At 53.2% G+C, this 27732-nt stretch overlaps 2 protein-coding genes across 7 annotated transcripts in view; one reads left to right on the top strand and one right to left on the bottom strand.

The window, feature by feature from the left end:
- Positions 1 to 1719: 1719 nt before the first annotated feature.
- On the top strand, positions 1720 to 9342 carry RELT (RELT TNF receptor). The gene is made up of 10 exons (XM_074861087.1): positions 1720 to 1770; positions 3615 to 3707; positions 3793 to 3965; positions 4052 to 4137; positions 4374 to 4613; positions 4905 to 4985; positions 5067 to 5148; positions 5244 to 5432; positions 5520 to 5643; positions 8303 to 9342. The coding sequence occupies exons 1-10, from the start codon at positions 1726 to 1728 to the stop codon at positions 8339 to 8341; spliced, it is 1152 nt and encodes a 383-aa protein (XP_074717188.1). The 5' UTR covers positions 1720 to 1725; the 3' UTR covers positions 8342 to 9342.
- Positions 9343 to 10025: 683 nt separating this feature from the next.
- Positions 10026 to 27732, bottom strand: part of FAM168A (family with sequence similarity 168 member A) — a 226631-nt gene continuing 208924 nt past the window's right edge. For 5 of the 6 annotated variants that reach the window (XM_074860549.1, XM_074860545.1, XM_074860547.1 and 2 more), the window contains 4 exons: positions 22674 to 22816; positions 18416 to 18590; positions 16705 to 16835; positions 10026 to 15455 (listed from right to left, as the gene is read on the bottom strand). In XM_074860549.1, coding sequence (XP_074716650.1) covers positions 16723 to 16835; positions 18416 to 18590; positions 22674 to 22816 — 431 coding nt within the window. In that variant the 3' untranslated portion in view covers positions 10026 to 15455; positions 16705 to 16722. The remainder of the gene's footprint in view (positions 15456 to 16704; positions 16836 to 18415; positions 18591 to 22673; positions 22817 to 27732) is intronic. The other variant, XR_012627778.1, reaches the window with a different exon arrangement.

A 27732-nucleotide genomic window follows, 5' to 3' on the forward strand; every position in this document is an offset into this window, starting at 1 on the left:
TGGGGGGCAAATTATGTTGGTTTTATTGTTTTTCCCCAGGAGCTTCAGGGCTCCTTTCCACTATGCCAGGGCATCCAGGCATCCCACCATCCCCAGCTGTGGGTTTGTGCCTGCATCCTCCCTCCCCACCTGGGATGTCCCTGAGTCGCCCCCAAAAATGGGTGCTGAGTCCTGGGGTGGCCGTGACCAGGCAAAGCTCCGGTGGCAACCAGGTGCTGGCATCCCCCTGGTCCTTTTACCTCCTGCATCTCCATGGCAGGGTCTTGGTCATCTAAGGGATGTCCTTAATCCTTGGATTAAGCTTGGCCTTAGATCTGCTTTACCTGGGGCCAGCCCTGCTCCTGGTGGGATTTAAATCTGTTTGTCTTGAACCGGTGAGCCGGGATGCTCCGGTGAGCCGGGATGTCTGGGCTGTGCCAGCCCATGGCATCACTCGGCCATGGCTCGTGGTCCCCCAGCCACGGTGGCACCTGCCCATCCCCTTCCACAGCCATTGCCGCTCCTACCCCAGCAGAGCAGCACCCCAAACATCTCGGGGTGTCCCTAAGGTGCTGCTATTAAAGGCTTAAATACCATTGCCCAGAAGGATTAAAATGTTAGGCTTAAACTCGAGTTTTATTAGTGCTGGCTTACAGGGTGGAGGGCTTGCACCAGTTTCACCCTCCCCCCCCATGATTAAGGGGTTCATCCCAAGTCCCGGGGGAATTCAGGAGGTGTCCCCGTGGGATGCCATCGCCTTGGGAACGACGCTTAGTGGGGAGGCGGCACATGGTGGGGCTCAGGCTGGCCAGGGCGCCCCAAAAAAATTGTGGGACCCCATCTTGGCACAGACGGTGCTAGTGAAGATGGGGCTTGGTGGCACTTGGTTTGGGGGTGCAGCTCCCCAGAAGAGGAGAAGGCCTGGTTGGCTTCATGCTGGTGCCCTGGTGTGCTGCTCCCTTACTGGGAGCTACTGAGAGGAACTGGAGCATGGAGGATGCTCATTTTGGGCCGTGCCATCATATCCCAACCCACATCCTATAATTACCCGGCTCTGCCCCGCTTGCCCCCCAGCATCCCCCCTCCCATGTGTAATTAGCTGCATCTCATGGTGCCGACCACTAATTAGGAGAAACTCGTCAGGCAAAGGCTGTGACGAAGCTCCGGCGTGGCTCTCACGGGACCGTGATGACTGGGGGAATTTCCATGCAGGCAGTGGAGGCTGGATCCGGGTTTGGGTTATTATTTATTTTTTCCTCCCTTCTCCTGTGCTGTCAGCATTTATTTTAATTTTAACAATTAATTGCTGAGCCCAAAGAAGGGATGAGCCCGTGAGAAACACCTTTCAGTTGGCTTGATTTTTTTTTTTTAATTTAAATGTATTTATTTTTGTTAGTGACTTCATTTCCTTGTAGCAGATACATAAGGATTTCCTCCGGAGCAGGAAGAAGGTTTATTTAATAGTGTTCAGCATCCTCTGCTCCTTCCCCTCCTTCTTGCAGGGTTGATCCCTCTCCAATTCGGGATGGAGTTGGGATCTGCAAGGGAAGGGGGTGATGCCGGGCATCCCATAAAAAGTCTAATAAAACTTTTTGGAGGATTGTGGAGGATCGATGCTGCAGGGATATTTAGGCAGATGCCTTGGAGCATCCCCATAGCGGGAATAGGGCCCCCAGATTGCTTCTTGGCTGGGATTTTTGCTGGCTGGTGACCCCAATGCTCCCCCTTGGGCAGGTCCCCCCGGTGATGAAGAGGAGCGGGATGCGCTGGTGGCTCGTCACCGTCCTGGGGGTGAGTACGGCCTCATCCACCCCGCCCCACCCCTCTGCATCTCTGCTTTCGGCTCCTCCGATGCTCAAACCCATCCCAGCTTCACCACCCCACAGCCACAGTGGGGCATCCCAAAATGTTTCTCACACAGAAACTTGCAGCAGCTCAGCCCCAGGGAGATGCTTCATTTGGGTCAAGGGTGTTTTTTTTTCCCCAAAAATTCTTCCTCCTCCTTTTCTCCCCATTGTTGAAGCTGCTGCCAGGGGAGGGGCAATAGGGAGTGCGGCTTCTCCCTTGCTGCTGCCCCTGGGGCCACCGTGTTGTTCCGTGGCTGAGAGATGCTCTTGGCATGGGCCATGCAGGTACCCCAGGAGCTGGGGCTGCTTCCTCAGGGGGGCTCCACCTGAGCCAGGGTCGCCATGGGTTCGCGTCAGCCGTGGTGAGTTTGCCACTGTCATGTCACAGGTGATGGGATTGCATCCGCCATGGTGTGTGCAGCGGGTTTGCACCCATCACATCACTTGTGACATGTTGGCATCCACCACGGAGCAGGCGATGAGTTTGCATCCATCACAGGGCATGCAGTGAGTTTGCACCCATCATGTCACTGATGAGGGGTTTGCTTCCATCACGGTGCATGCGATGGGTTTGCACCCATCATGTCAGTGGTGATGGGTTTGTGTTGGCTGTGGTGCATGCAACAGGTTTGCACCTATCGCATCACTTGTGGCATGTTGGTGTCCACCGCGGTACATGTGATGTGTTTGCATCCACCACAGTGCAGGCGATGAGTTTGCATCCATCGTGTCGCTGGTGATGGGTTTGCATCCATCGTGGTGCATGCAATGAGTTTGCCACCATCATGTCACTGATGATGGGTTTGGACTCACCATGGTGCATGCAGCGGGTTTGCACCCATCACATCACTTGTGACACGTTGGCATCTACCATGGTGCAGGTGATGAGTCTGCCACCATCATGTCACTGATGATGGGTTTGCATTCACCATGGTGCATGCAGCGGTTCATCACATCACTTGTGACAGGGTGGTATCCACTGTAGTGCAGGTGATGGGTCTGCATCCATCATGTCACTGGTGATGGGTTTGCATCCATCACAGGGCACGCAATGAGCTCGCATCTGTCACGGTGCATGCGGTGGGTTTGCACCCATCGCATCACTTGTGACACGCTGGCATCCACCACGGAGCAGGCGATGAGTTTGCATCCATCGTGTCGCTGGTGATGGGTTTGCATCCATCACAGGGCATGCAGTGAGTTTGCATCTGTCATGGGGCATGCAGTGAGTTTGCACCCATCGTGGTGACATCCACTTGTGACAGGGTGGCATCCACCACGATGCATGCAGTGAGTTTGCATCCACCACTGTGCAGGTGATGGGTTTGCATCTGTCATGTCACTGGTGATGGGTTTGCACTGGCTGTGGTGCATGCAGGGGGTTTGCACCCATCACATCACTTGTGACACGTTGGCATCCACCGTGGTGCAGGCGATGAGTTTGCATCCATCATGTCACAGGTAGTGGGTTTGCATCCATCGTGGTGCATGCAATGAGTTTGCCACCATCATGTCACTGATGATGGGTTTGCATCTGCCATGGTGTGTGCAACGATTTTGCACCCATCACATCACTTGTGACATGTTGGCGTCCACCGTGGTGCAGGCGATGAGTTTCCATCCATCACTGCCGTGGGTTTGCATCCACCGTGGTGCAGGCGATGGGTTTGCATCTGCCATGTTGCTGGGGACGGGTTTGTGTCTGCCGTGGTCCACGCGAGTTCTGCATCCATCCCGTTGCTTGTGACGGGTTCACCTCTGCCGAGCACCCCCCCACTTCTCCTGCAGGTGCTGAGCGGAGCCAGCGCGGGGGCTGGGAGCTGCGGTGCTGCCAGTGCAGACGGGAAGCCGAGATGCCCGCCCGGAGAGGAGCCCATGGGGGTAAGCCGTGCCCACCCGTGGCACATCCACCCGGGGGGAGGGTGCAGGATGCGGCCGTCGCTCACCTCCCTTTCCCGCTATGCAGGCCTGCGGCTCGGCGCAGGGGCCCGCGGGGACGTGCCGAGCTTGTCCCCCCGGCACCTTCTCGCCGGGGAACGTATCCTGCTCCGCTCACACCCGCTGCCGGGCCGGGAACAGGGTCCTGGTGGCACCGGGGACGGCGGTGACCGACAGCCGCTGCGGAGGCTGCCTGCCAGGGTGAGCCCAGCCTGGGGTGGGCGGGAGTTTGCAGCCCCAAAGCCACTCGTGGGTCGTATCCTGACCCTCCCTCTCCCACCCCACAGGTTTTACAGCCCTGAAGGGGAGAGGGAGCCCTGGGGCCGGTGCTTGCCCTGCGCCGTCGCTCCCCGCAGCACCCCGGGGTGCCCAGGTGGGTGCTGGGGTTGGAGGTGTCACCCCAGTTTTGTGGGTGCTGAAAGAGCTCGTGCCAGCGTTTGAGAGGAGACGTGATGTCCTGCCAGGGTGTGGCAGCTGAGAACGCCTCCGCTCACCACACGAGTGTCTTCTGCTTCCCTGGGGGCCAACCCTGCAGCGGGGCTCAGGGGGAAAACGGGATTTAATCTCAACAAAACCCTTCTCTGAGGCTGAGCCGGTGCCTCCCCCCAGGCCGGCGGCGAGCCCGCAGCCCTGACACCCCGGGCTGGCCGGCGGGGACCAACGGCACACGTGTGACCCTGATGGGTGAGGAAGAGGAGGAAGAGGAGGCGGCAGCAGCGCAGGCGGCCGTGCTGACCATCGTCCCCGTCTTCTGTGCCATGGGCTTGTTGGGCATCCTGGTCTGCAACCTGCTGAAGAGGAAGGGCTACCACTGCACCACTGGCAAGGACCCCCAGCCCGGCGGCACCGGTGAGCCCCCGGTTGTGCCACGGGCGCCTTTTGGTGGTCCCCCACATCCGTCTTGTCTCACGCAGCCCATCCACAGAATCACCGAATCATTCAGGTTGGAAAAGCCCCTCGGGATCATCGAGTCCAACCCTCAGCCCGACTCTACAAAGTTCTCCCCTACACCACATCCCCCAACAGCTCATCTAAACATCCCCGTGGCTTCTGGTCCTTGTTGTCCCATGACATCCTGCTCAACTTTGAAAGTGTGGGGGGGGGGGGTTTATCCCCCTGCCCCCCAACTTCTGCTTCCAGGTCCCAGCTCCATCTACCAGCTGGAGGACGCCAACGAGGACACCATCGGGGTGCTGGTGCGGTTGATCACCGAGAAGAAAGGTCAGGGGGGGTCCCTGGAGGGGGGGTGACATGGGCCAGACCCCCGTGACCCCCCATCATGGTCTCCCCCCACCCCCATAGAAAACGCTGCGGCACTGGAGGAGCTGCTGAAGGAACATCACGGCCAACAGCCGATGCCACTGGGCTACACCCCCCCAAATAAGTAAGACCCCCTCCCAAGGTTGCACTGAGGAACCTCCCGTGGTGGGACCAACCCCACACTGATGGCATCTCCCCCCCTGCCCCTCCCCTTCCCAGGCTGCACCTCCTGCCTCAGTTTCCCCCCTCCTGCCAGCACCAACAGCACCTCCACACGGTGCAGGGTCCGGCCCCATGCGCCCGCTGCAGCCAGAAGAAGTGGCCCGAGGTGCTGCCATCAATCCACATCCCCAAGGTCCCCAAACCTGGGGGTCGTCCCAGCGAGGTCACCATCCTCTCCGTTGGCAGGTAAGTGGGGACTCCCCCACAGTGTGTGTGTCCCCCCCCCACCCTCCAGGGTGGGGACAGGCTGATGTGATGCTCCCCCCTCAACAGGTTTCGGGTGTCCCGGATCCCCGAGATGAGGAGTGAGGTGGGGGGAGAACCCCCCCGCGGTTCCCTCCCCACCGGTAGTGGGATGCGGCCCCCCTGGTTGAAAAGCACCAACGGCCCCCCTGAGGTGAGGGGTTGCGGAGGGGGAGGGTGGTGGGGGACCCCCTTCCTGGGGAAAAAAAGGGCTTCAGAAGGCTGGCAGATAGAGCGTTAACTCTGAAGCCTAATGGGGGCATCTGGTGATTTGTGATTTCACCCTCAAGCCTCTTCCAGCAGCTGGAGGCTTAAAAAAAATACGGCAAAAATTGAGCCTGAAGGGGTTCGAGTCGTGTCCCCCCCACCATTTCCTCACACCCCCCCACCTTTAAGGTGCTGTAGGGGGTTCTGGAGTGGGTGCTGCTGGGGGTGCAGGGGTGGGTGCTGGTGTAACGGGGTGCTGCACTGGTGCTGGTGACCCCAGGGTGTTCTGCAGCTGCCGGCGCTTTAATGTACCCCCGTCCCCTCTGCATCTGCACGCTCCCATACAGCTACACCTATATACACCCCTAGAGCACGCTATAAGCACGTATGCAAATGTCCATATGCCCCTATACACATTTGCATACATTTACATGTATAGTCATGCACCCATACCTGCTCCAAAGGCTATATATGTGTATGTGCACTTATATATGCGCACGCACCCATATACCACAGCACAGCCATGCCCTCGCACACACGTGTGTGAAACCCCCCGTGCATGGAAATGGCTATGTGCACGCACACGTGTGTAGATGTGCACACATTGCTGAACACGTGCACACATACACACATGTGTGCGCACGCATGTACCTGCACACACACGTGTGGAGTTATACACATGCCTGCAAACACGTGCTGAGCTCTGTAAGTGTGTCTACATGTGCACACGCACGCACAGATGTGTGCATGTGTGGACCTGCCTCTGCACACATGTGTACATACAGAATCCCAGAATCATTGAGGTTGGAAAAGCCCTTGAAGCTCCTCCAGTCCAACCATGAACCTCACCCTGACCGTTCCCAACTCCACCAGATCCCTCAGCGCTGGGTCAGCCCGACTCTTCAACCCCTCCAGGGATGGGGACTCCCCCCCTGCCCTGGGCAGCCCATTCCAACGCCCAACAACCCCTTCTGCAAAGAAATCCTTCCTAAGAGCCAGTCTGACCCTGCCCTGGCGCAGCTTGAGGCCATTCCCTCTTGGCCTGCCGCTGGTTCCTTGGCTCAGGAGACTCATCCCCCCTCTCTGCACCCTCCTTTCAGGGAGTTGGAGAGGGCCAGGAGGTCTCCCCTCAGCCTCCTCTTCTCCACACTAAACCCCCCCAGTTCCCTCAGCCGCTCCCCATCACACCTGTGCTCCAGACCCTGCACCAGCTCCGTTGCCCTTCTCTGGACACGCTCGAGTCATTCAATGGCCTTTTTGGAGTGAGGGGCCCAAAACTGAACCCAGGAATCGAGGGGCGGCCTCACCAGTGCCGAGCACAGGGGTAAGATCCCTTCCCTGTCCCTGCTGGCCACGCTAGTGCTGATACAAGCCAGGATGCCATTGGCCTTCTTGGCCACCTGGGCACACTGCTGGCTCATGTCCACCCATGCTGGCTATTTGTCCATACGTGTCAGTGCATATGCAGTGGTGTGTGCACGTGTGTGTGTCTGTGTGTGCGTGCACACTTCCAGAGCTCCATGCACTGGTGTGGGTGGGTTTACATGTGTGCATGACTGCATACATGTGTGTGCATGTACATAGGTGCATGACCTCATGGCCCTCTCCAACTGCCTGAAAGGAGGGTGCAGAGAGGGGGGATGAGTCTCTTGAGCCAAGGAACCAGCGGCAGGCCAAGAGGGAATGGCCTCAAGCTGCGCCAGGGCAGGGTCAGACTGGCTCTTAGGAAGGATTTCTTTGCAGAAGGGGTTGTTGGGCGTTGGAATGGGCTGCCCAGGGCAGGGGGGGAGTCCCCATCCCTGGAGGGGTTGAAGAGTCGGGCTGACCCAGCGCTGAGGGATCTGGTGGAGTTGGGAACGGTCAGGGTGAGGTTCATGGTTGGACTGGAGGAGCTTCAAGGGCTTTTCCAACCTCAATGATTCTGGGATTCTGTGATAGCACACGCAAACCCACCTCTGCATGCCTACACGTGTGCACATGCACATATGTACACCCACACACATGTATGCGGTCATGTCTGCGAGCAAACACACCCACATTTGCACAGGGAGCTCTTAAGTGTGCACACCCCCCCACACACGTGCACCCTCCTCCCTCCCCAGCACCCCTCCCCAGCCCTTGTTTACCCCCCGCCCCGCACTCAGAGCTGGGTGCAGCACCCATGGGTGCCCCTCCGCACCCTGCTGAGCCCACCCAGCTCATGACACTGATAGTGGGTGCTCACTGCAGCCCCCCAGCACCCGCAGGGGCCATCCCGGACACCGTGTCCCCTCCCACTCCTGTCACCCTGGGCTGTCTCAAGCCATCTGGGGACACCTTCACCCTGCTGAGCCCGTGGCCAAATCCTGCAGGGCCTCAGCACCCTTGGGGGGGGGGGGGGGGGGGGGGGGGGCTGGACCTGCTGAGGGTGGGGACACTGGGGAGGTATGGGGACAACCTGGGTGGCTGCTCTTGGCAGGAGTTGTCCCCTCCAACACAGGATGTCCCAGGATAGTGACAGCCACTGTGGACACTGGCCCAGGGAATGACACCAAGTGGCTCCCACCACCTTGGGGGGTACAAAGGGCCCAATTCAGTCTCTGGGGTCCACCCCTTGTCCTCCACAGCTGGCACCTGGCCCAGGAGCTGCCTTGGGGGGCCAGTGACACCCACAAAGACCCCAGGGCGGGGACGGAGGATGTTGGGCACTGCGTGGAAGCCAGTCCCGCTCGGAGCCATGAAGTGTTGGAGGTGACAGCTTGGCTTCTGCTCCTGCCACCAAGGTGTCCAAACCCAACATCTTGCCCAGCTGGTGACAAGGATTCCCTGTCCCCGAGGTCTAGTGGTGGCCACAGCATGGTGGCCTGATGCAGAGCATCTCTGGGACCCATGACACCAGTGGTGGTGGCCACGGTATGGTGGCATCTCCAGGAGCCATGACACCAGTGGTGGTAGCCACAGTGTGGTGGCCTGATGAAGAGCATCTCTGGGAGCCATGACACTGGTGATAGTGGCCTAATGGAGGGCATCTCTGGGAGCCACTACACCAGTGGTGGTGGCCACAGTGTGATGGCTTGATGGAGAGCATCTCCAGAAGCTGCAACACCAGTGGTGGTGGCCACAGCATGGTGGTCTAATGGAGAGCTTCTCCGAGAGCCGAAACACCGGTGGTGGTGGCCATGGTGTGGTGGTCTGATGGAGAGCATCTCTGGGTGTGGCAGGTGCACCCACCCAATGAAAATAGGGCTTCTTGGCTGCTGAAGTGTAGCAGCTCCTGACTGCCTTTGCTCTCGGGGCTTCACAGTAGTTGGGGCCTTTGGCCAATGGGAGCCGCTATTGACTACAGGTCAGATTCGGCCTGGGTATAAATGGAGTCCCCTGGGGGAGCCATTTGGAGCTCGTTCCCTGGAGCAGCAGCTGCGGTCGAGGACTCTTCCCTTGGGTCAGGACGCTGCCCAAGGAAACTCCTCGAGGTGCCTTGGGTCAGGACGCTGCCCTGAGCAGGTCCTCGAGGTTGAGAGCCCTCACTTGTCAGGTGAGTGAGAGAGCATTTGGGGTTGTCGTTAAACCCTAGGGAGTTGTTCTGTTCTCCTCTCACAGACATTCAAACCTGTAATTTACAGAGAGCTAGCTAATTGTGTTAATAATAAATTTTCCATTTTTGGTGGTTGGTTGTTTTTGAGAGCCTCCGTAACACCGGGAGTCATGACACTGGTGGTAGTGGCCATGGTGTGGTAGCCTGATGGAGAGCATCTCGGGGAGCCACGGTGCTAGTGGCCATGGCATGGTGGCTTGATGGGGAGCTTCTCCAGGAGCCACGATGCCAGAGCACAGCTCCATTGGAGGCACCATGCAACGGAGGACGTTTCACGGCTGGGATGCCATCTCATGGTCACTTTCTGGGCCTGTGGAACTTGAAGCTGCTCCAGGAAGGTCATGAGCTCTTGATTTCCCTCCATCACCAGGTGCCAGCGCTCACCAGCACAGGCTAATGAGAGTCTCTGGGTCATGGGCCAACTCCCACCTTACCAACAACCCAACCGGGGCATGGGTTGCTCTGGCCAAAGGTGGTCTCCTGCATTGACATGTCCTCTATCCACAAGCTCAACTGGTCCAGGAGAACATGGTGGTGATGCTCTGCTCACCATGAAGGTCACACACCCCACTTGCCATAGGAGCTGCTTCTATAGGATCACGTTAGCTTGGCCATGTTGGGGGCAGTGGGACAACCCACCCAAGGTTGGGTTGGAGACCATCAAGCTCCACCACCAACCTAGAAATGGGTTTATGGCCCATCCCCTGCACTCCTCCAACACATCACCGCGCCAAAAAAGCAACCACCAAACCCTCTCGGGCTCTTTTATTTATTTTTTTTTTTGGAAACATTTTAATAGTTATCGAATGTTCTACATCTTACAGTAAATATCGTACAGTTACAAACTCTTGGCTGAAATCTGTCAGGGAGATCACGACCTGATCTTCAGAACCAAAACCAGAACAGAAAACAAACGGAAAAAAACCCCAAATTTACATTTCAGATGAACAAACCGAGGCTGTGGGGCTTCCAGGGCATCAGTTCAAGGCCATGTTCCCTACACACCTTTGAGACTTAGACTTGGAAGACATGGTTACACTTGGTTTTAAATTTTTTTTCTTTGTTTTTTTTTGTTTTTTTTTAATATTTATTTTTGCTTAAGAGGTCCAATAATATTTAAAAACAAGCTGGCCTGGCGGTTGAAATGAATTAAAAAATTAATTACAGAGAAACAGGGGTAGGAGCTGGCGTAGGTTTGCTCTGTGCTATGGGAATGGGAGGGTTTGGGTGCCATCCTGCACCCTGCTGTCTCATTTTCCCTTCCTCACTGTGCTTCCCCATGGCTGCTGACCCTACAAATCGCTCCCCACCCGACGCCCTCATCCTGAACCCCCTTTGCCCCGGGAAAAACGCAGCTCCCCCAGCTCCATCCGTTGCAGCAAGATGCAGCGATGCTGCAGGTGGCTGCATTGCATCAAGATTTTTCCCTACAAACAGCACAACTGAGTGTTTCCAACTGGGAATTGCTGCCATTCAACCACGTATTTTTCTACTCCTGCTTTGCAAACATCCCTGTAACAGGTTATTTTACCCGATTACAGGTGAATCTGTTAAGTGCCATGGTACAACACGCTACAAAAATGCCTTTTCCAAGCTCTCCTCCCTCCCAAGCCCCTTAACAGGCTTTATTTTCCTTTTTTCCCTATGGGAGTGCTAGCACACAGCAGAGAAAATAGCCAGAGCCTGATCCTGCCCACAGCCTGGCACTCAGGGCAAAGCAAAGATGGGCAGAGGGTCGCCACGTTTCAAGGGGTGATAGATGGAGGGCCTAAAAATATTGACAATTAAAAAAAAACAAACCAAAAAACCTGGATTTATGGGTATCCATCGGCTCTTATTGCTATTGTCGGCTGGTTGGGTTTTCTTATCAGAAATAAACCCCCAAATGTGGTTTTTCTCCCTCTAAGAAAGCAAGACACGACTTCACGCCCTCCAGCTGGGGACTGCATCATCCCAAATCCCCATGTGGGGAGGAAGGCGATGGCAAAGACAGAGGTCTCTCCCGGAAGGACTGTATTCAGCAGGATGCTGGGGAGAAAAACGGATACTCTGAAACATCCATCATTAAAGCAAACTCCTTAAATAACACTTTACGGTAATTACAGCTTGAAACTGCAAAAAAGCTGGACTGGGTTGTTATTATTCTTCATAAAATAAAGGAGCAAATCCTCACCCGGAGGGTTCAGCCACTTGGAGGCGTGATGGGTACAGGCTCCAAGGGGCTCGCTCAGGTTGGGGGCTACTACCACTATTAATATGCCTTTTTTCCCAAAAAAATTTGCATTACAGCTCATGTTTTAAAGCAGAGATAATGGCAGGGATGGGTTAATGGTCATAACAGCGGTTTGAGAGTTATTTTCCTTCCTCTTTAGCTGGAATTTTAATCTCCAAGACACTCTGCCTGATGCTAAGGATGGTTTAACCCCTCCTGCTCTTCCCCGCTAACGCCTGGTGTGATCCTTCACTGGGGGAAACCCTTTTCCTTAACCAACATTGGCAAAGCTTTGGTAGAGTGAAATATTTGAGAAGCTGGTGGCCCCCATCAGTGTCCCCCCTGCTAAGGGAGTCCCTCACTGGGCTGTGACCTCCCCAGGACTTTAACTTAAGCCATGACTTGGCCAAGGAAAGGCCTTGGGATCATGGGCTTTCCTCCCATCCTTCCATCTACCCAAAAGACCATGTTCCTCCATGGGGAAGGGGACAGGGTGCAGGTCATTGCTGGCATGAGCTGGGCCACAACAAGCCCCACATAGTGGCCAGGAGCATCTCGCCACCACCACGGCCCCATGAAGCCACTGTGGGAAAGAGCTACTCAAACCTGGAGCCATGTGGTGGCCCCAGAGCCATGCAGTGGCCCTGGAGCCATGCAGTGGTCCAAGCCTAAACGCAACACCAGTTGCCAAATGCGCTCACCAAAGCCTCTTGCCCAACAGACGGTGAATTATTTCACCTCTTCACACCCTGGTTGAATTAATGAGCATTTCTGCCTGGGCATAATGGGATGAGGAACCTCACATCTGCTACTGATCCAAGTGAAGGAATTAAAACTAAACCACCCCATGTCAGATCTCATTAGCAGTAACACTGGGTGATCCTCCACCATTAGCGTTTTCTTTCAGGAGAAAGCCTAGCATCTCCTTCATAGCCCTGGGCCAAAATTTTAGCAGTCATTCCTAAAGCAGTTAAGGGTGAAGGGTGCCTAGGCCAGTGGTAGGACGGTGTCTGCTGGGAAAGGTCCTTCTCCACAGAGTCTGGCGTGTTTTAACGAAGCTCATTGGACTCTGCAAGTCATAGTGCTGGTACGTTGGCTAGGGCTTACGCTGTTTTAACGCTGATAGACAGCTCCTAATACATAACATGAAGTCAACAGTGAGAGCAAAAAAAGGGTATCTGAGAGGTCTTCAATTCCTGTGATCTATTTGGGTTCTTCTTTTTTGGCCCAGGTTTACTGTAGCGTGCTACAAACAGCAGAAGGATTATTTCCAAAAGTCCTGTTGCTCTTTACATGCTTAACCCTTGGCTTCACCAAGCTGAATGGGGCAACCCTCTGATTACTCTTTTTTTTCCCTTCTCTTTTCCTTTTATATAAACGCAAAGCGCAGCCCAAAGTACTACACAGGCAATATCCACCTTCCCCACCCCACAGCACTGGTGTTCAGTCTTCACCCACTTTGTTCTTGAGGTTGGGAAGGTCAGCCAGAGCTTTGCTAGATTTCCTTTAAAACCAGCAGAACCCACCAAATGACCCCCATACAGAAGCGCTGGTGCCAACAACCAACCTGACAAACCAACCAGCGACAGGAAAAGTCCTCTTGGGTCCCTAAACTTGTTTCTCCTCATTTGGATCATGCTCATGGGAAGGAGCTCCAGCAGCTCCTCCCAACAGCAGCAAAAGCCCAGCTGGGAGACACCACCAAGAGCAAGGAGGTCTCACCCAGGTGCCAACAACTGGTCACCTTGCTCTTCTGAAAGACCTTCCAGTCTAACCTCTACACGACTGTGTCCCAGCCAAGGTCTTCACTGCCCTCACCTCCATCTGGAGATGTGACATGGGCATAAGCAAAGCAGAGCAACCAACAGAGATATCTGGGCACTGACTTGACACCACGCGTGGGTCAGAAACCCAAGCCAGGCAGTGCCGGGAGGGATTCCCATCCACGTTTCCTAACCTGACCTCTTTAAAGGCTCTGGAGTTGGTCTGTTGTGACAACCTCAGAGCCCAAGAGATGTGAGAGTTGCAAACAAGCTGCTGGGTGCTTAGAGCTCTTTTGGCACGCTTGAGGGAAAACCCAAAATCCAACAATATTATTGTCTTCGGAAAAAAAAAAGAAAATCCTTGTTTCTATGCTGGGTTTAGTGATAAGGATTTAAAAACAAACTGGCCACAAGCATTGTCTGCAAATGTGAACTCTCTCTCTGCTGCCCTCAAGACAACTTATTGCTCTATGTGGGACACCCTGAGGTGGGATGTCACTGGCCGCAGTCGGCTTCATGTCCTTGCACCCTTGGGTAAGCCAAAACCCCCAGAAATTACCCCGATGCCCACAGCCTCTGCGTGCCCGTTGTCTCCCAGGCCGGTCCACGTCACCTCCCCTGCTCTTGCTTTTTCTCAGGTGCCTTCCCATGAGGAAGGCGACATGTTTATTGCTATTGCTTCCTCTTCCTCCCACTTCTCTCCACTCGCCAAGCAGAGCAGCCGGACATCGCCCCCCTCTCCGACCTTTCTCTATGGTGCTGGGATTTGCTCTTGGATGAACGTTTCTCCTGGAAGTCTCCAAGCCCAGCTGTAACCCAAAGAATGGGGGCAGGGGGGCACCTCAGTTGCCACAGAGGCGTCACAGTTTGGTGTCAGCCCTGCCAATGACACAGGTGCAAGGTGAAGCAACCCGTCCTCCCCCTTGCCCTGCCTCGAAGACTATTCTCCATCAACCAGTTGCCCTCTTTCCCCACACCAGCAGACTCTGAAGAAGCCCTTCCAAGCAACCCCTGGACCCAGAGAAGCTCTTCAGACCAACTCCTGGACCCAGAAAAGCTCTTCAGACCAACTCCTGGACCTAGAGAAGCTCTTCAGACCAACTCCTGAACCTAGAGGAGCTATTCAGACCAACCACTGGACCTGGAGAAGCTCTTCAGACCAACCCCTGGACCTGGAGAAGCTCTTCAGACCAACCATTGGACATGGAGAAGCTCTTCAGACCAACCCCTGGACCTGGAGAAGCTATTCAGACCAACCCTTGGGCATCTCCTTGCTTCCTTCAACAGCCGCCCGGCAAATGTCTGCCTGCAAACGGTAGCCATGCAAGGAAGGAGCTGCCTTCTCTCTCACATAGCCCCAGGATGTGGCTGATGGTGAGCAGCTCGTTTTCCCAAGAGGTGCAAGATGCTACCAGGGCATGCACTCCTCCACTGCTCTCTTCCCATCACGCAAGACCCGTTTGCCCAGTTGGAAAAAGCAGACCAAAGACCCGATGGTGACCAGTCCTCCTACTTCCTAAGACAAGTGTGTTACATCGCTAATTATATTTATATTCTCTTACTCCTACAAAAGAAGGGATGAGTTCAGAATTTCACTGCAGATAATGCATTTATAATCTATCACGACAGCTATCTGGAAGACACCAATTTTCTTGTAATATGTTATGGAAGATTAAATAATTTATATTATTCAACTAAAAATACCCAAAACCAAATCGGATAAGCCTGCCTACCAGCGCTGTGCTTTTCACATAGTACCCTGAACATCAACCACTCCTACTAGCCAAAGAAAATCTAGGCTCTTGTCAACAACAACGACAACAGAAAAATAACAAAAAGAACCCAAACAAACAAGAAGTGGGGGATCTTTGCACCACTCAGCTGGGCAATGCTGGAAAAGTGAATATTCTGAGCTTTCAAATGATAGGACCAAAGAGAGAACTTTACTATTGCTCAGTGTCAGTATGTGTGTTACACAATTTATGTGGGTTGGGGAGAAGGAAGGGGGAGAGGAGGAAAAAAAAAAAAAAGAGGCAGAAGATTAGAAAAAGCAGCTTTTACAAAAACCACTAAAGAATGCATAAAGTGACCCTTGCACTTTTTTTTTCCTTTTTTTCTTTTGTTCTTGCAAACAGACGAAGTGCTGCAGTACAGTGGCCACAGCACCGATGTAAGACTTGTGTAGTTGCATACAATGTTTGACTCCGGATCTGGAAGAGAGGAAACATATTAAAAACAAGGAGTTAGAAGCAAGCGGTGGAGGATCAGACAGGGCTGTTCTCTCCTCTGCACCCCTGTACCGTGTGCAGCACATACAGCTGATGCTTATGGGATTTAACCATCCCTTGCGCCGCTCCGCGGGCAATTTCTTGGGTACGGAGCTGAGAAAGCAGCAGCTCGCCGATGGTATCCAATGCACAGGATTAAAAATATGCAGATGGGATGCTCTCTGCTAATTGCACAACAATTTGTCATGGGCAGGATTAACCCAGAGTAATGTATGCAGCAAGGAGAGATTTCAGATAACCCCCGGGGCTGGATGAGATCTGCGCTGCCTCCCCGTGCAGCGTCATGTGTTCCCATCAGCTGCGTTGCCCGTTAATTGGGCATGATGGACCAAGGGCTCCAGCAACACGCGGAGGGCGTTTAACCGAGCAGCTGGGATTGCTGGGATCCAGAGCACGGCACGAACCTGCAGCTGGTTGCAGGCAGCTGCACGCAACCCTGGCGCTAATGAACAGGATGATCTCCCAGCATGTTTTAGCAGGGAAAAAAAAACCCATATTCAAGTGATATGAAAGCTAGGGAGGGACTCTTGATTAGGGAGGGTAGTGATAGGATGAGGGATAACAGTTTTAAACTGACAGAGGGGAGATTTAGATTAGATGTAAGGAAGAAATTCTTCCCTGTGAGGGTGGTGAGGCCCTGGCACAGGTTGCCCAGAGAAGCTGTGGCTGCCCCCTCCCTGGAAGGGTTCAAGGCCAGGTTGGACGGGGCTTTGGGCAACCTGGGCTAGTGGAAGGTGGCCCTGCCTGTGGCAGGGGGGTTGGAATTGGATGATCTTTAAGGCCCCTTCCAACCCAAACCATTCTGTGATTCTCTGAAAGACCATGATGCATCCAAAACCTAAAAGCATGAAAATCTCCACCCTCGCAGCGCCTGACCACACTCAGAGCAGCTTGATGCCACTGAGGTCACTCAAGGCAAAGCCTTGCACGCACCGAGCAGCAAGAGGGAAGGTCAAGGTATGCCGTGCTTTGCTAACACCCTCCATAGCCCCGTGACAGCACGCCATGCAGCTATCCCTGCCAGGAGCAGTGCTAAATGGCTCTTCCAGAGTCAAAACATCGCCCAGACAAAGGGATCCAGCAGCGTTGTAGGAAGGAGAGATGCGACGGCAGTGCTCGGTGGCTAATTAATCAACAAGGGCAGAGCAAGACCTGCGAAGGCAGCACTCACATGAATTGGCCAGTGGGTTTACCAGTGTGGAGGTACGTAGCTGTAGGTGGGGGTTCCTTGAGCCCTGTACGTTGGCACGGAAACTGGATGTGCTCCGATGGCGGTGTGTTGTGGGGTGGTCAACAAGGTTCCTGCAACGGCATGGAGAAACACTTAGCAAGGAGGAGAGCTCGATCAGGGGAGTGGTACCCTGAGGGTGCGGTGCTGCAGACCCCATCCAAGGGGCAGGCACAGCATCAGCTGCCTTTTCTTTCTTCTTCAATTCTCCCAAATATTATTCTGCCTGTGAGACCTGAATCGAAGGCGTTTGACTCGTGGGGTTGGTATCACCCAGCACCATGAACAGAATAAACCCACCTGAAGCTCCAGCGTATTTTCCACACTACTTTCGGCCCTTAAACTCATCTTTTTCCAATTTTCCTTGTCCCAAAAGACCAGCAGCAGAGCTAGCCACTAACCTGCTGACATCTTCCACCTGCTGAAGGCACCGGGCTAAACTGCAACTGCAGATCACTGCAGCGAGCTGAAACATCTGAGGACCCAACTGGAAGGGGTGAGGGTTGCAAAAGTAGGTGAGAAAAAACCCAGACCTTCCAGGGAAAATTAGTGAGCTTTGCTACTCATCTCCCACGGGCAGTGGAGCTTTTTTGCTTAAACCCACAGAGCCAAGTTTTGGGATGCAGCAGAAGCAGAGGGACTGTCCAGTGCAGCCTCTCTTCTTTGAGTCTGCAGCCGATGGGCAGAGGGATTTTAGGCGAGAATTTGCACGGTGCCTTCAGCAGCCACAGGGAGGGAGAATACAGCCCCAAACTACTCTGTTCTGGGAGTAACTGGGTGCTTGAAACAACTTCTCAGCTTCTGGGTATCTCTCTACAAATGCTACTAATGACATTTTAAGACATGCTACGTGCATTAATTACATCTATCCACTTCTCAGTATAAGCAACAGTAAATCTCTCAGAGTGGTTCTTGTCATACTCAAGCTGCAATATCTCTGCTTGCACCAGGGATTGTGTCCTATAACAAAGCCTTTTTTCACAGCTAATGCAGATGCAAAAGGATGAATGATCCATTTCTTGGCATAATTCAATACACAATCCTAAGAATTGTTAATGAGAGAAATAGAGGCTTTGGAAAAAATAAAACCAGCCCATATCCTTACTTAATGTGCTATCAATTAATTGCAGTTTGAAGCAATCCCACACATAAAATGCAGAGGATTTGGGATACATAAACCAAGGTTAATGTTCTTTTCTTCAAACAAAAGCAAGACCGTAAGTATCCTAAAAAAGGAGCTTGACGATAGAAATACAACAGTATTTGAAGATGGACAAACCCGGTTATCCCTCTACTTCTAGAACAGACAGAGGAAAAAATAATATATATAAGGATGCATCCCTCTAGAGCGAGCCAAGCAAAAGGTATCCTCTGCTAACCTAAAAACTGAGTTAGATCAGTATCAGGAGCTAATTAATTGATTTTTTTCCTGCAAAAGAGCTGTAACCAGCAAGCAAAACTAGCAGATGAAGCTGCAATTAGCTGTGTGCAAGGCCCTTCTGCAGCCACGTGCCAGATAACACCCCGCAAAGCTGCCGGCAGCACCTCGGATGCACAGAGAGTTTTTCATCCAGGACAACTCTGCACAGGTTGTTTGGAAACGTCCCATCCAAGTGATGAAACTATGGCTCAGAACATAGATTTTCCTTCTTACCTGCTGACATTGCCATGGTGGTCCCAGCGACCATGCCCATGGCCACACCGTTGGTCCTGGGCGCAGCGACCGGGGCCGGATAGATGGCCGATGGGATGCTGTTGGGCTGAACCACGGTGGTGTGATGGATAACGTGAGGCTGTGCCGCGTACACTGGCTGGGTATAATAAGCTCCCTGTTTGAGAAGGCAAAGAAAACATCACCGTCTTTGTCATTTGATTGAAAGCACAAGCTAAAGCAGTGACTTGAAGCCCAGTATTTTATTTAGAGGCGATCACCAGCTCTGTGTGCAGCGGTGACACAGACCGTGCTGTCGGCAAGGAGTCGATCCTGCTATGGAGTGAGCAGTGATGCTCTCGGGGCCGGTCCTGCACCCACCCTCTGTACCAGGTGGGACACAGGAGGTTCCCAAATACAGCCTGTATTGTAAGCCCCCCTGCCACAGTCCTTCCCTTTGAGACTTCAAGCCCTCAGCTACTCCAGATGTGTGGCAGAAGCAATATTAAGACAAGCAGAAGCGACGCATAGCTGCTGGTATAAAAAGCTGCCCATGGGACAACACAGAATCCCAGAATCATCCAGGTTGGAAAAGCCCTTGAAGCTCCTCCAGTCCAACCATGAACCTCACCCTGACCGTTCCCAACTCCACCAGATCCCTCAGCGCTGGGTCAGCCCGACTCTTCAACCCCTCCAGGGATGGGGACTCCCCCCCTGCCCTGGGCAGCCCATTCCAACGCCCAACAACCCCTTCTGCAAAGAAATCCTTCCGAAGAGCCAGTCTGACCCTGCCCTGGCGCAGCTTGAGGCCATTCCCTCTTGGCCTGCCGCTGGTTCCTTGGCTCAAGAGACTCATCCCCATCTCTCTGCACCCTCCTTTCAGGGAGTTGGAGAGGGCCAGGAGGTCTCCCCTCAGCGTCCTCTTCTCCACACTAAACCCCCCCAGTTCCCTCAGCCGCTCCCCATCACACCTGTGCTCCAGACCCTGCACCAGCTCCGTTGCCCTTCTCTGGACACGCTCGAGTCATTCAATGGCCTTTTTGGAGTGAGGGGCCCAAAACTGAACCCAGGAATCGAGGGGCGGCCTCACCAGTGCCGAGCACAGGGGTAAGATCCCTTCCCTGTCCCTGCTGGCCACGCTAGTGCTGATACAAGCCAGGATGCCATTGGCCTTCTTGGCCACCTGGGCACACTGCTGGCTCATTATCAATCAATCCCCCCCAGGTCCCTCTCTGACTGGCAGCTCTCCAGCCACTCCTCCCCAAGCCTGTAGCGCTGCTGGGGGTTGTTGTGGCCCAAGTGCAGCACCCGGCATTTGGCCTTAGTGAAACTCCCCCAGTTGGCCTCAGCCCATCGCTCCAGCCTGGCCAGATCTCTCTGCAGAGCCTCCCTACCCTCGAGCACATCAACACTCCCACCCAACTGGGTGTCATCTGCAAACTCACTGAGGGTGCACTCGATCCCCTCGTCTAGGTCATCAATAAAGATGTTAAAGAGGAGTGGCCCCAAAACTCAGCCCTGGGGGACACCACTCGTGACCGGCCGCCAACCGGATTTAACTCCGTTCACCACAACTCTTTGGGCCCGGCCATCCAGCCAGTTTTTTACCCAGTGAAGAGTGTGCCCATCCAAGTCTCGAGCAGCCAGTTTCGCCAGGAGAATGCTGTGGGAAATGGTGTCAAAGGCCTTACTAAAGTCAAGGTAAACAACATCCACAGCCTTTCCCTCATCCAATAAGCAGGTCGCCCTGTCGTAGAAGGAGATCAGGTTTGTCAGGCAGGACCTGCCTTTCATAAACCCATGCTGACTGGGCCTGATTACCTGGTTGTCCCACATGTGTTGTATGATTGGACGTCACTCAAGAGCTGCCAAAGGGCTGGGCCTTCCCACGAGCAAGGTGCTGTGCTTGGAGACCTGGGCAAGCAAGGATGAAGCTGAACCTGTGGACATGGGGCATGGTCCCCAGGATGGATGAAGGCAACGGGACTGGGAGGGCGATCAGCATCACAGCTCGGAGAGTCAGTTTGTCAGGGACAAACCATGCTGCTTCCGTTTGGTGGGATGAAATGGGACCCAAAACTTTGGCTGCTGGTGTAGAAAATGAACAAGAGATGGAAGAAAAGGAGAAGCCCTGGTCCTTGGCTGATCCCAAGGTGCTTGCTCGGGTCTGGGATGTGTGTTGTCTTCTTGGGTTTCTGACAGGAGACAGAGGGGCTCTGAAATCCAGGCTGCCGAGACCTGCGGGGTTTTGAAACAAAGGGGGAAGGATGGTTGGGAATAAAAGAAAGAAGCCAACAGAAAAAGCTCCACATCCAAAAGAATGAAGGGCCTGAAATGTGAGCAGCGCAAGGGAGAGAACTGCCGTCCCTGGGACAGGCAGGGACACCACTGCTACCTGCAAACCAGGGACAGTTGGAAAGATTAGAGGGTTTAAAACAACGAAGTGAGATTTTATCATGTGGTAGTGAAAGCCATTAGAGATTCTCTAAAGGTATGGATTAAGGGAAAGAGATGCAGGTGAACTATTAAATTACTTCTTTCTTTCAGGGGTTACAAAGGTTGATAGGACAAATTGCAGATGCTGAAAGGCATTTCCTCAGGGAGCAAGAAGGACGTGCTAAGATAAATTAGGCCCCATGAAGAAAATGTGACTGAGAAATCAACTATGGAGAAGGAACATCCCAGGCGGTGAGTGCTGCAAGCACAACGTGCTGAAAGGATCTACCAATGCATCTCCTTCTCGATGTTGTTCCCTTCCAGGCTGCCAAAGACCTTATTTGTCGGTCCCTGGGAAGCAGAGATGAGGAAATGGCATCTTCAAGCCCTGCTCCATCTCGGGCTTGCTGGTGGGCACTGCTGGCAGATGCCAACCTCCTGCTGCAGCTGGGATCGGAGAGGAACTGGCAGACAGGGATGGGTTTGGTCCCCAGTGTTTATGCAACGCTCAGTTAATGGAAGGAGAGGTGGCAGGAGACAAAATTGGCAAGAGGAGATGCTCCGGTCTCAGCAAGGCATGGAGAAACCACTCCATGAGGTTGTAGCTGCTGGAAAAGTTGGTTATTTGACATTAAAGAGGAGGAGGAAAGCTAGGGAAGCCATAAGGACAGAGTGCTCCAAGGAGCTCGTGATCTTCAGTGAGAAAAGGCATCAAGGTGATTTTCGGAGGACATCTGCCCTAAATTGCATCCCTGTGGAGGATCTTGGCCCCAGCACAGAGCTGGAGGCGGTGGCAACGCAGGAGAAGAGAAGATGGTACTGGAAAGCCAGCCAGGTGCTCAGGGAGGAACTCCTCCATGAGGCATGAATCTGGGTCACGCCTGAGGGAGCTTGTGCTGGTGAAGGTGACACAGGAGCTTTTCCACGGGAGGTGGCAGGAGAGCTATGCAAGTCATGTGAGATGCCAACAGCCACCACCAAGTGGACCTTGTGGTGACCCAGACTCATCAGTAGCCTTGGGGATGAGCAGCATTGAGAGCTGGGGAGGCTGAGGAGAGGTGGGTGCAGGGACCATCCTGCAGCCAGCAAACCCTGGCAGTTGGGTATGTGATTCTGGGGGAAGGGACCTGATTCCCAACCTGCCCAAGCCACAGGGATGCCAGAGTGTTGTCTCTGCTGTGCACCGACAACCACGCAAGACCGTGTCTCATCCAGAAGATCACAGAATCACAGAATCATCTCAGTTGGAAAAGCCCTTGAAGCTCCTCCAGTCCAACCATTAACCTTACACTGACCATTCTCAACTCCACCAGATCCCTCAGCGCTGGGTCAGCCCGACTCTTCAACCCCTCCAGGGATGGGGACTCCCCCCCTGCCCTGGGCAGCCCATTCCAACGCCCAACAACCCCTTCTGCAAAGAAATACTTCCTAAGAGCCAGTCTGACCCTGCCCTGGTGCAGCTTGAGGCCATTCCCTCTTGGCCTGCCGCTGGTTCCTTGGCTCAAGAGACTCATCCCCATCTCTCTGCACCCTCCTTTCAGGGAGTTGGAGAGGGCCATGAGGTCTCCCCTCAGCCTCCTCTTCTCCAGACTAAACCCCCCCAGTTCCCTCAGCCGCTCCTCATAAGACAGGTGCTCCAGATCCAACAGAGAGGCAGGAGAGAGACCCCAGCATCCCGGAGACCCATCATGAGCACCTCCATCCCACGAGGACATGGGTGTTGAGCCCTGAGAGCCAAGGACAAAGCCCTGCAGGAACCTCGGGCTGTATTTGCGCACCGTGGAGTGAGGCGCTGAGCTGCCGCGGCGGCTGGCGAGGCACCTACCTGGGTGTACAGGTTCTGCTGTGGATAGGCACTTCTGATGGGGTACATAGCGGTTTGGTACGGATTCGGAGACGGCGAGTAGGGAGGAGGTGCGTTGTTACTCTGGGTCGGTGGGACCTTGTAAGGAGTCCCCGCAGTGTACCCTGGCAAAGATGAGAGTATTCCAAGTTAGAGTGAGGATTTACAGCAGGAGCAACCCAAGCTGGGCATCACTCAGCGTGGAGGAGACGTACCAAGACACACCAGCACCTACTGACACCCCATGAAACCCACCGAGCTGAGACCTCCGAGTCCAGCATCCAGCCCCTGGTTAACTGATCACAGCAGCCAGGGCTGAACTCTCCACCCAGCCTGGCAGTGGCTTGTCCCACGCTGCCCACACTGAGCCATAGAGCCGATGAGTATTCCCAGAGGTCAAGGCATGACTTGATGGGACTCAACCAGCACTTAAATCACCTAAAACAGCAGTATCCCCACACCTCCTTACCCATCTCTATACATCTACTAGACAAAAATAATGTTTTTCCTTCTCTCCTCCCCAGATTTTTGTCCTTTCACCTTTTTTGTTCAGGATGTGATGGACAAAACCAGAATTTAATTGCTGGAGGATCTAATCTCATGGAACAGTATTGCTGTCTCCTGCCTATGTTCCCAAGAAATGACTGGAAAAGCAGCAACACAGATGGTCCAAAACTTAATATTAAGGTGAAAATGATGGATGCCGTGAAGTATGTCATCAAGGTGGATTGTGCCGAGCCGTTTCCTCTCCTGCAAGGGAGGGCTGTGACCATCAGCTCACCTTGCAGGTGGGAGAGGCAACCCCAAGTGATGCTCCAGCACCTTTACACCTGTCCCGCTCCCCTCAGGCTAGTTGCCTTAACGACCAAAGCAGCAAATTTGCTTTATTGCCATTAAGAAAAGCCATTTGCTGTGCTCGGTAAACAGGCACAGCAGGCTGCTGCCAAGCCGGGAGGAGCAGCGGGGGCTTGGGAGGGCAGTGGTTAGGCAGGCACCAGCAGCCAGGGAAACATCCCTCACAATATTCATCATCCTGATACGGCAGATTGCAATTTTTGCCTTTCTTCTGTCTGGATGTAAATAAAAAAAAATGGACTTCAGCATCCCCCAGACTTCCCCATCATCAGGCTATTTAGCTGGAGCATCCAAGTCCCAGATTTAAACTTTATCGAAGGTCTAAAGAAACCTTAAATTATCTTGCAGCATTCAAGAGAGATGCTGAGTATATGGGGAATGAACTAAAATGAAGGATCCTTTCCAAAACATGGAAATTTGTCCCAAAAAATAAGCCTAACCTAACAAAAAATAACCTAAACCTAACCTAACAAAATAACCTAAACCTAACCTAACAAAAAATAACCTAAAGGATAATGTGACACCAGCTGACCTGCTGGCTGTGGGTGTCACTTCGGGTTTTTGCTGCTATTTGCATTAAGTTCTGAGCTATCTGGTGCTTATAAAACTAGATTTTCCTTCCAAGAAAACCCAGAAGTACCAGCTCAAGACCCTGTAATGCAAGTCTGATCATATTGGTCTTTTTTTTAAAGGCTTTCCCTGGAGTGAGGACACCCCGTAAGGATTTCCGTTCTTCTGCTTCCTTTCAAGGTACCTTCCTATCTGTTGACTTGTGATGAACACAGCATTGACCCCCATACCCTCCACCAATTTCGCTCTCCAAAAAGAAAGAGGTGGCTTTAAGCAGGTCCGTGATAACACTGTGTAATCCAGTTCTTGTCACCTGGCAGAGAAGACCTCATGGCAAGCACAGCATCTAAAGGAGGTGAGACCTTCCCCTACACCAAGGATACGCGGCACCTGAATTCTCAACCTTTAGAGGCATTTCCAAGGAAGGCTCCATGAAGCTGCCCCTGAAACATTATTACTGAAGCGCTAAATTGGGGAAAAATCCTCAAGAATACTTAAAGTTGTTCTTTAAGGGGGTTTTTTTAGGGTATACTAGAAGCTGAGCTGCTGCCATGGGATGTCCCAGACTGAATCAAGGGTGCTGTGAAGGCATCAAGGTGTTGGTCACAGCTTGATGAATGGTTAAAAAAATGGAAATTATAAAAAATCTGCTCGCATGAGCAAGGTAAAGCAAGTGGGCTGGGATGGATGGTGAGAAATGATAGCCAGCCTTGCAGGAGGGCTGGGAGAAATCAGCCTTGGAGCAAACGGGCCCTGAAGACTGTGTAGGATGGAGAGGAGAAGTCAAGGCTCAGCCTAGTGATAAGATGTCTAAACACTCAAATATAATGAACTAATTTACTCAACCAGTGTTCAGGGCAGTAATTAATGAAGGCTAAGATTTCAAGTCTGCTAATATCCCATATCATCCGCCCAGCACTGAAACAGTGTGAAGATAACAAGGAGGGAGGAACTCCCAAACAGCATCTCACTGCCTCCTGATTACTGCAGATTGGTAGAAAATGTGTTAATTAAACAGCAGAATAGCTGTGATCCTTTTTCTGACTTACATTAGCAGGAGAGCATCTTTAAATGAGCAAGAGGAGATGCAGGTTCGAAATGACCGTATTCACCATAACAGCAGAAGTGGAGACTCCTCCATCACGAGGTCCTCCAGGAACCCAACAACATCACCTACAGACCAACCAACCTCCTGTTTTTCAATCTTAGGGATTTTTTTCTATTCTGAACTCATTTTTCCGAACAAAGACCTTGGAGGCTCCCAGTTGTCGGCATCACGCTTCATTTCTGATGGGCGTCTGGAGATGTGGACCAGCTCAAGGCTGTCTGGTTTCACCGCCTTGAATGCTAACGCTTGCTACGGTTTCCTGATTGCTGAATCACGGGCAATTTAGCTATATTATTAAAAAAGGTATTAAACAAATAGTCCAGGCAGATGTAATCTTCCATGTTTATAAATTGGGAAAAAATAGAACAATTTGCAGGTAAAAATGACGCGTAATCAAGTTTTAATGACACAAGATGAAGGAGGCTCCTCTCGGAAAAGCATGTCTGACAGCTAATTTTAAAGCCTAATTATGACTACCTAACACCTTCTTAGGATTAAGAGGTTGGCATGGCCTGTGCTTCTGCTCCTTCGTGGCGCAGCAGCAGGCTGGGATTTTAAAAGCAGTAGCGAGCCTTTAAGCTCCAGCTCCTATTAAAATTGCTGATTAAATCCCTCGTGCCACTCTAGAAATCTCAACCTTATTGATCCTGCAACACAGAAGTGGCCTGAATTGCACAGATAATTTTTTCTATGATAGCCTGAAGGGCGAGAGGGAGGGGGGGAGGATCTGCGGTGAATTTTGTATCACCATCTCCTCTTGTTTCCACATGAAGGGCTCACCACAAGCATGATTCCTCAGATGGGTAAGGAATTGCCTGGATGGCCACGTCCAGAGTTACAGTTGGCAGCTCAGTGTCCAAGTGGAAACCAGTAATGAGTGGCGTCCCTCAAGGCCTGGTACTGGGACCAGTACTGTTTAATGTCCTCAGCAATGACATAGATGGTGGGACTGAGCGCACCCTCAGCCAGTTCCCCGCCAACACCGAGCTGTGTGGTGCGGTGACACGCTGGAGGGAAGGGATCCATCCCGAGGGACCTGGGCAGGCTGGAGAGGGGGGATCCTGTGAACCTCATGGAGTGCAACAAGGCCAAGGGCAAGGTCCTGCCCATGGGTCGGGGCAATCCCAGGCACAAATCCAGGCTGGGCGAGGAGTGGCTGGAGAGCAGCCCCAAGGAGAAGGACTTGGGGGGGTTGGGGGGTGGAAAACTGCCTGTGAGCCAGCAACGTGTGCTGGCAGCCCAGAAAGCCACCCGTGTGCTGGGCTGCACCCAGAGCAGTGTGGGCAGCAGGGCGAGGGGGGGATTCTCCCCCTCTGCTCCGCTCTTGGGAGACCCCCCTGCAGTGCTGGGTCCAGCTCTGGGGGCACCAACAGCAGAAGGACACGGACCTGCTGGAGCGGGGCCAGAGGAGGCCACGGAGATGCTGGGGGGGCTGGAGAACCCCCCTGTGAGGACAGGCTGAGAGAGTTGGGGGGTTCAGCTGGAGAAGGCTCCAGGGAGACCTTACTGCAGTCTTTTAATAGATAAAGGGAGCTTCTAAGAAAGCTTATAGGTTGGACATAAGTAAGAAATATTTTATGATGAGGGTGGTGAGACACTGGCACAGGTTGCCCAGAGAAGCTGTGGATGCACCACAGAAACACAGAATGGTTTGGGTTGGAAGGGACCTTTAAAGGTCATCTAGTCCAACCCCCCTGCAATGAGCAGGGACATCTTCAACCAGATCAGGTTGTCCAAAGTCCCATCCAACCTGGCCTTAAACCCTTCCAGGGAGGGGGCAGCCACAGCTTCTCTGGGCAACCTGTGCCAGGGCCTCACCACCCTCACAGGGAACAATTTCTACCTTGTATCTAATCTAAATCTCCCCTCTGTCAGTTTAAACCCGTTCCCCCTCGTCCTATCCCTCCCCCCCTGATGACGAGTCCCTCCCCCCCTTTCCTGTAGCCCCTTTCAGTACTGGGAGGCCGCTCTAAGGGCAGGAGTAAGCAGCTGTGAGCAGCTCCGGGAGGTCCTACGTGGTTGCATGACCCAGTTCAGTCTGACTGGTTCCAGGTGTCTGGTCCTGCTTCTGCCACCACCCTCCAGCTTGGCTCATCCTCCTCCAGCCTTTTTTCCTGGCTTTATTGTCCATCTGCCTTCACTGCACCCAGGGGGCTGGAGGAACAGCTTTGGAGTGGTGAGCATGGGGATATCCCAGGGGGTGATGCCTTGGTGTGGGCACCAGCACAGGCAGCTGCATGGCAGGCTTGAATTGCCTCTGCCAAATTCCTCCCTGGCACGTTGTCACTGTCACCACTATTCTCACCAACCAGACAAGCAAACAGGAGCCTCTGGGGCAAAATAACCATAGAATCTATAACCTTGCTCACTACCACACGCAAAGCTTTGTGTCGATGACCCCCTGATCTCAACTGGAGCATTTAAGCAACAAAGCAAAATACCTCAGGCAAAGCCAAGCTTTGAAGACCCATCATTAAAGGACAAAAAGCCAAAAGGCAAAGGCATGTC

This window comes from Strix uralensis, chromosome 2, assembly GCF_047716275.1.
Source record: "Strix uralensis isolate ZFMK-TIS-50842 chromosome 2, bStrUra1, whole genome shotgun sequence".
Lineage (NCBI taxonomy): Eukaryota > Metazoa > Chordata > Aves > Strigiformes > Strigidae > Strix > Strix uralensis.

Excerpts from the sequence above, each read along its gene's own strand:
- RELT (XM_074861087.1), top strand. The coding sequence starts at position 1,726 with ATGAAGAGGAGCGGGATGCGCTGGTGGCTCGTCACCGTCCTGGGG. Across the intron at positions 1,771-3,614 it reads GGCTCGTCACCGTCCTGGGG|GTGCTGAGCGGAGCCAGCGC; the intron begins GTGAGTACGGCC and ends CTTCTCCTGCAG. Across the intron at positions 5,433-5,519 it reads ACCATCCTCTCCGTTGGCAG|GTTTCGGGTGTCCCGGATCC; the intron begins GTAAGTGGGGAC and ends CCCCCTCAACAG.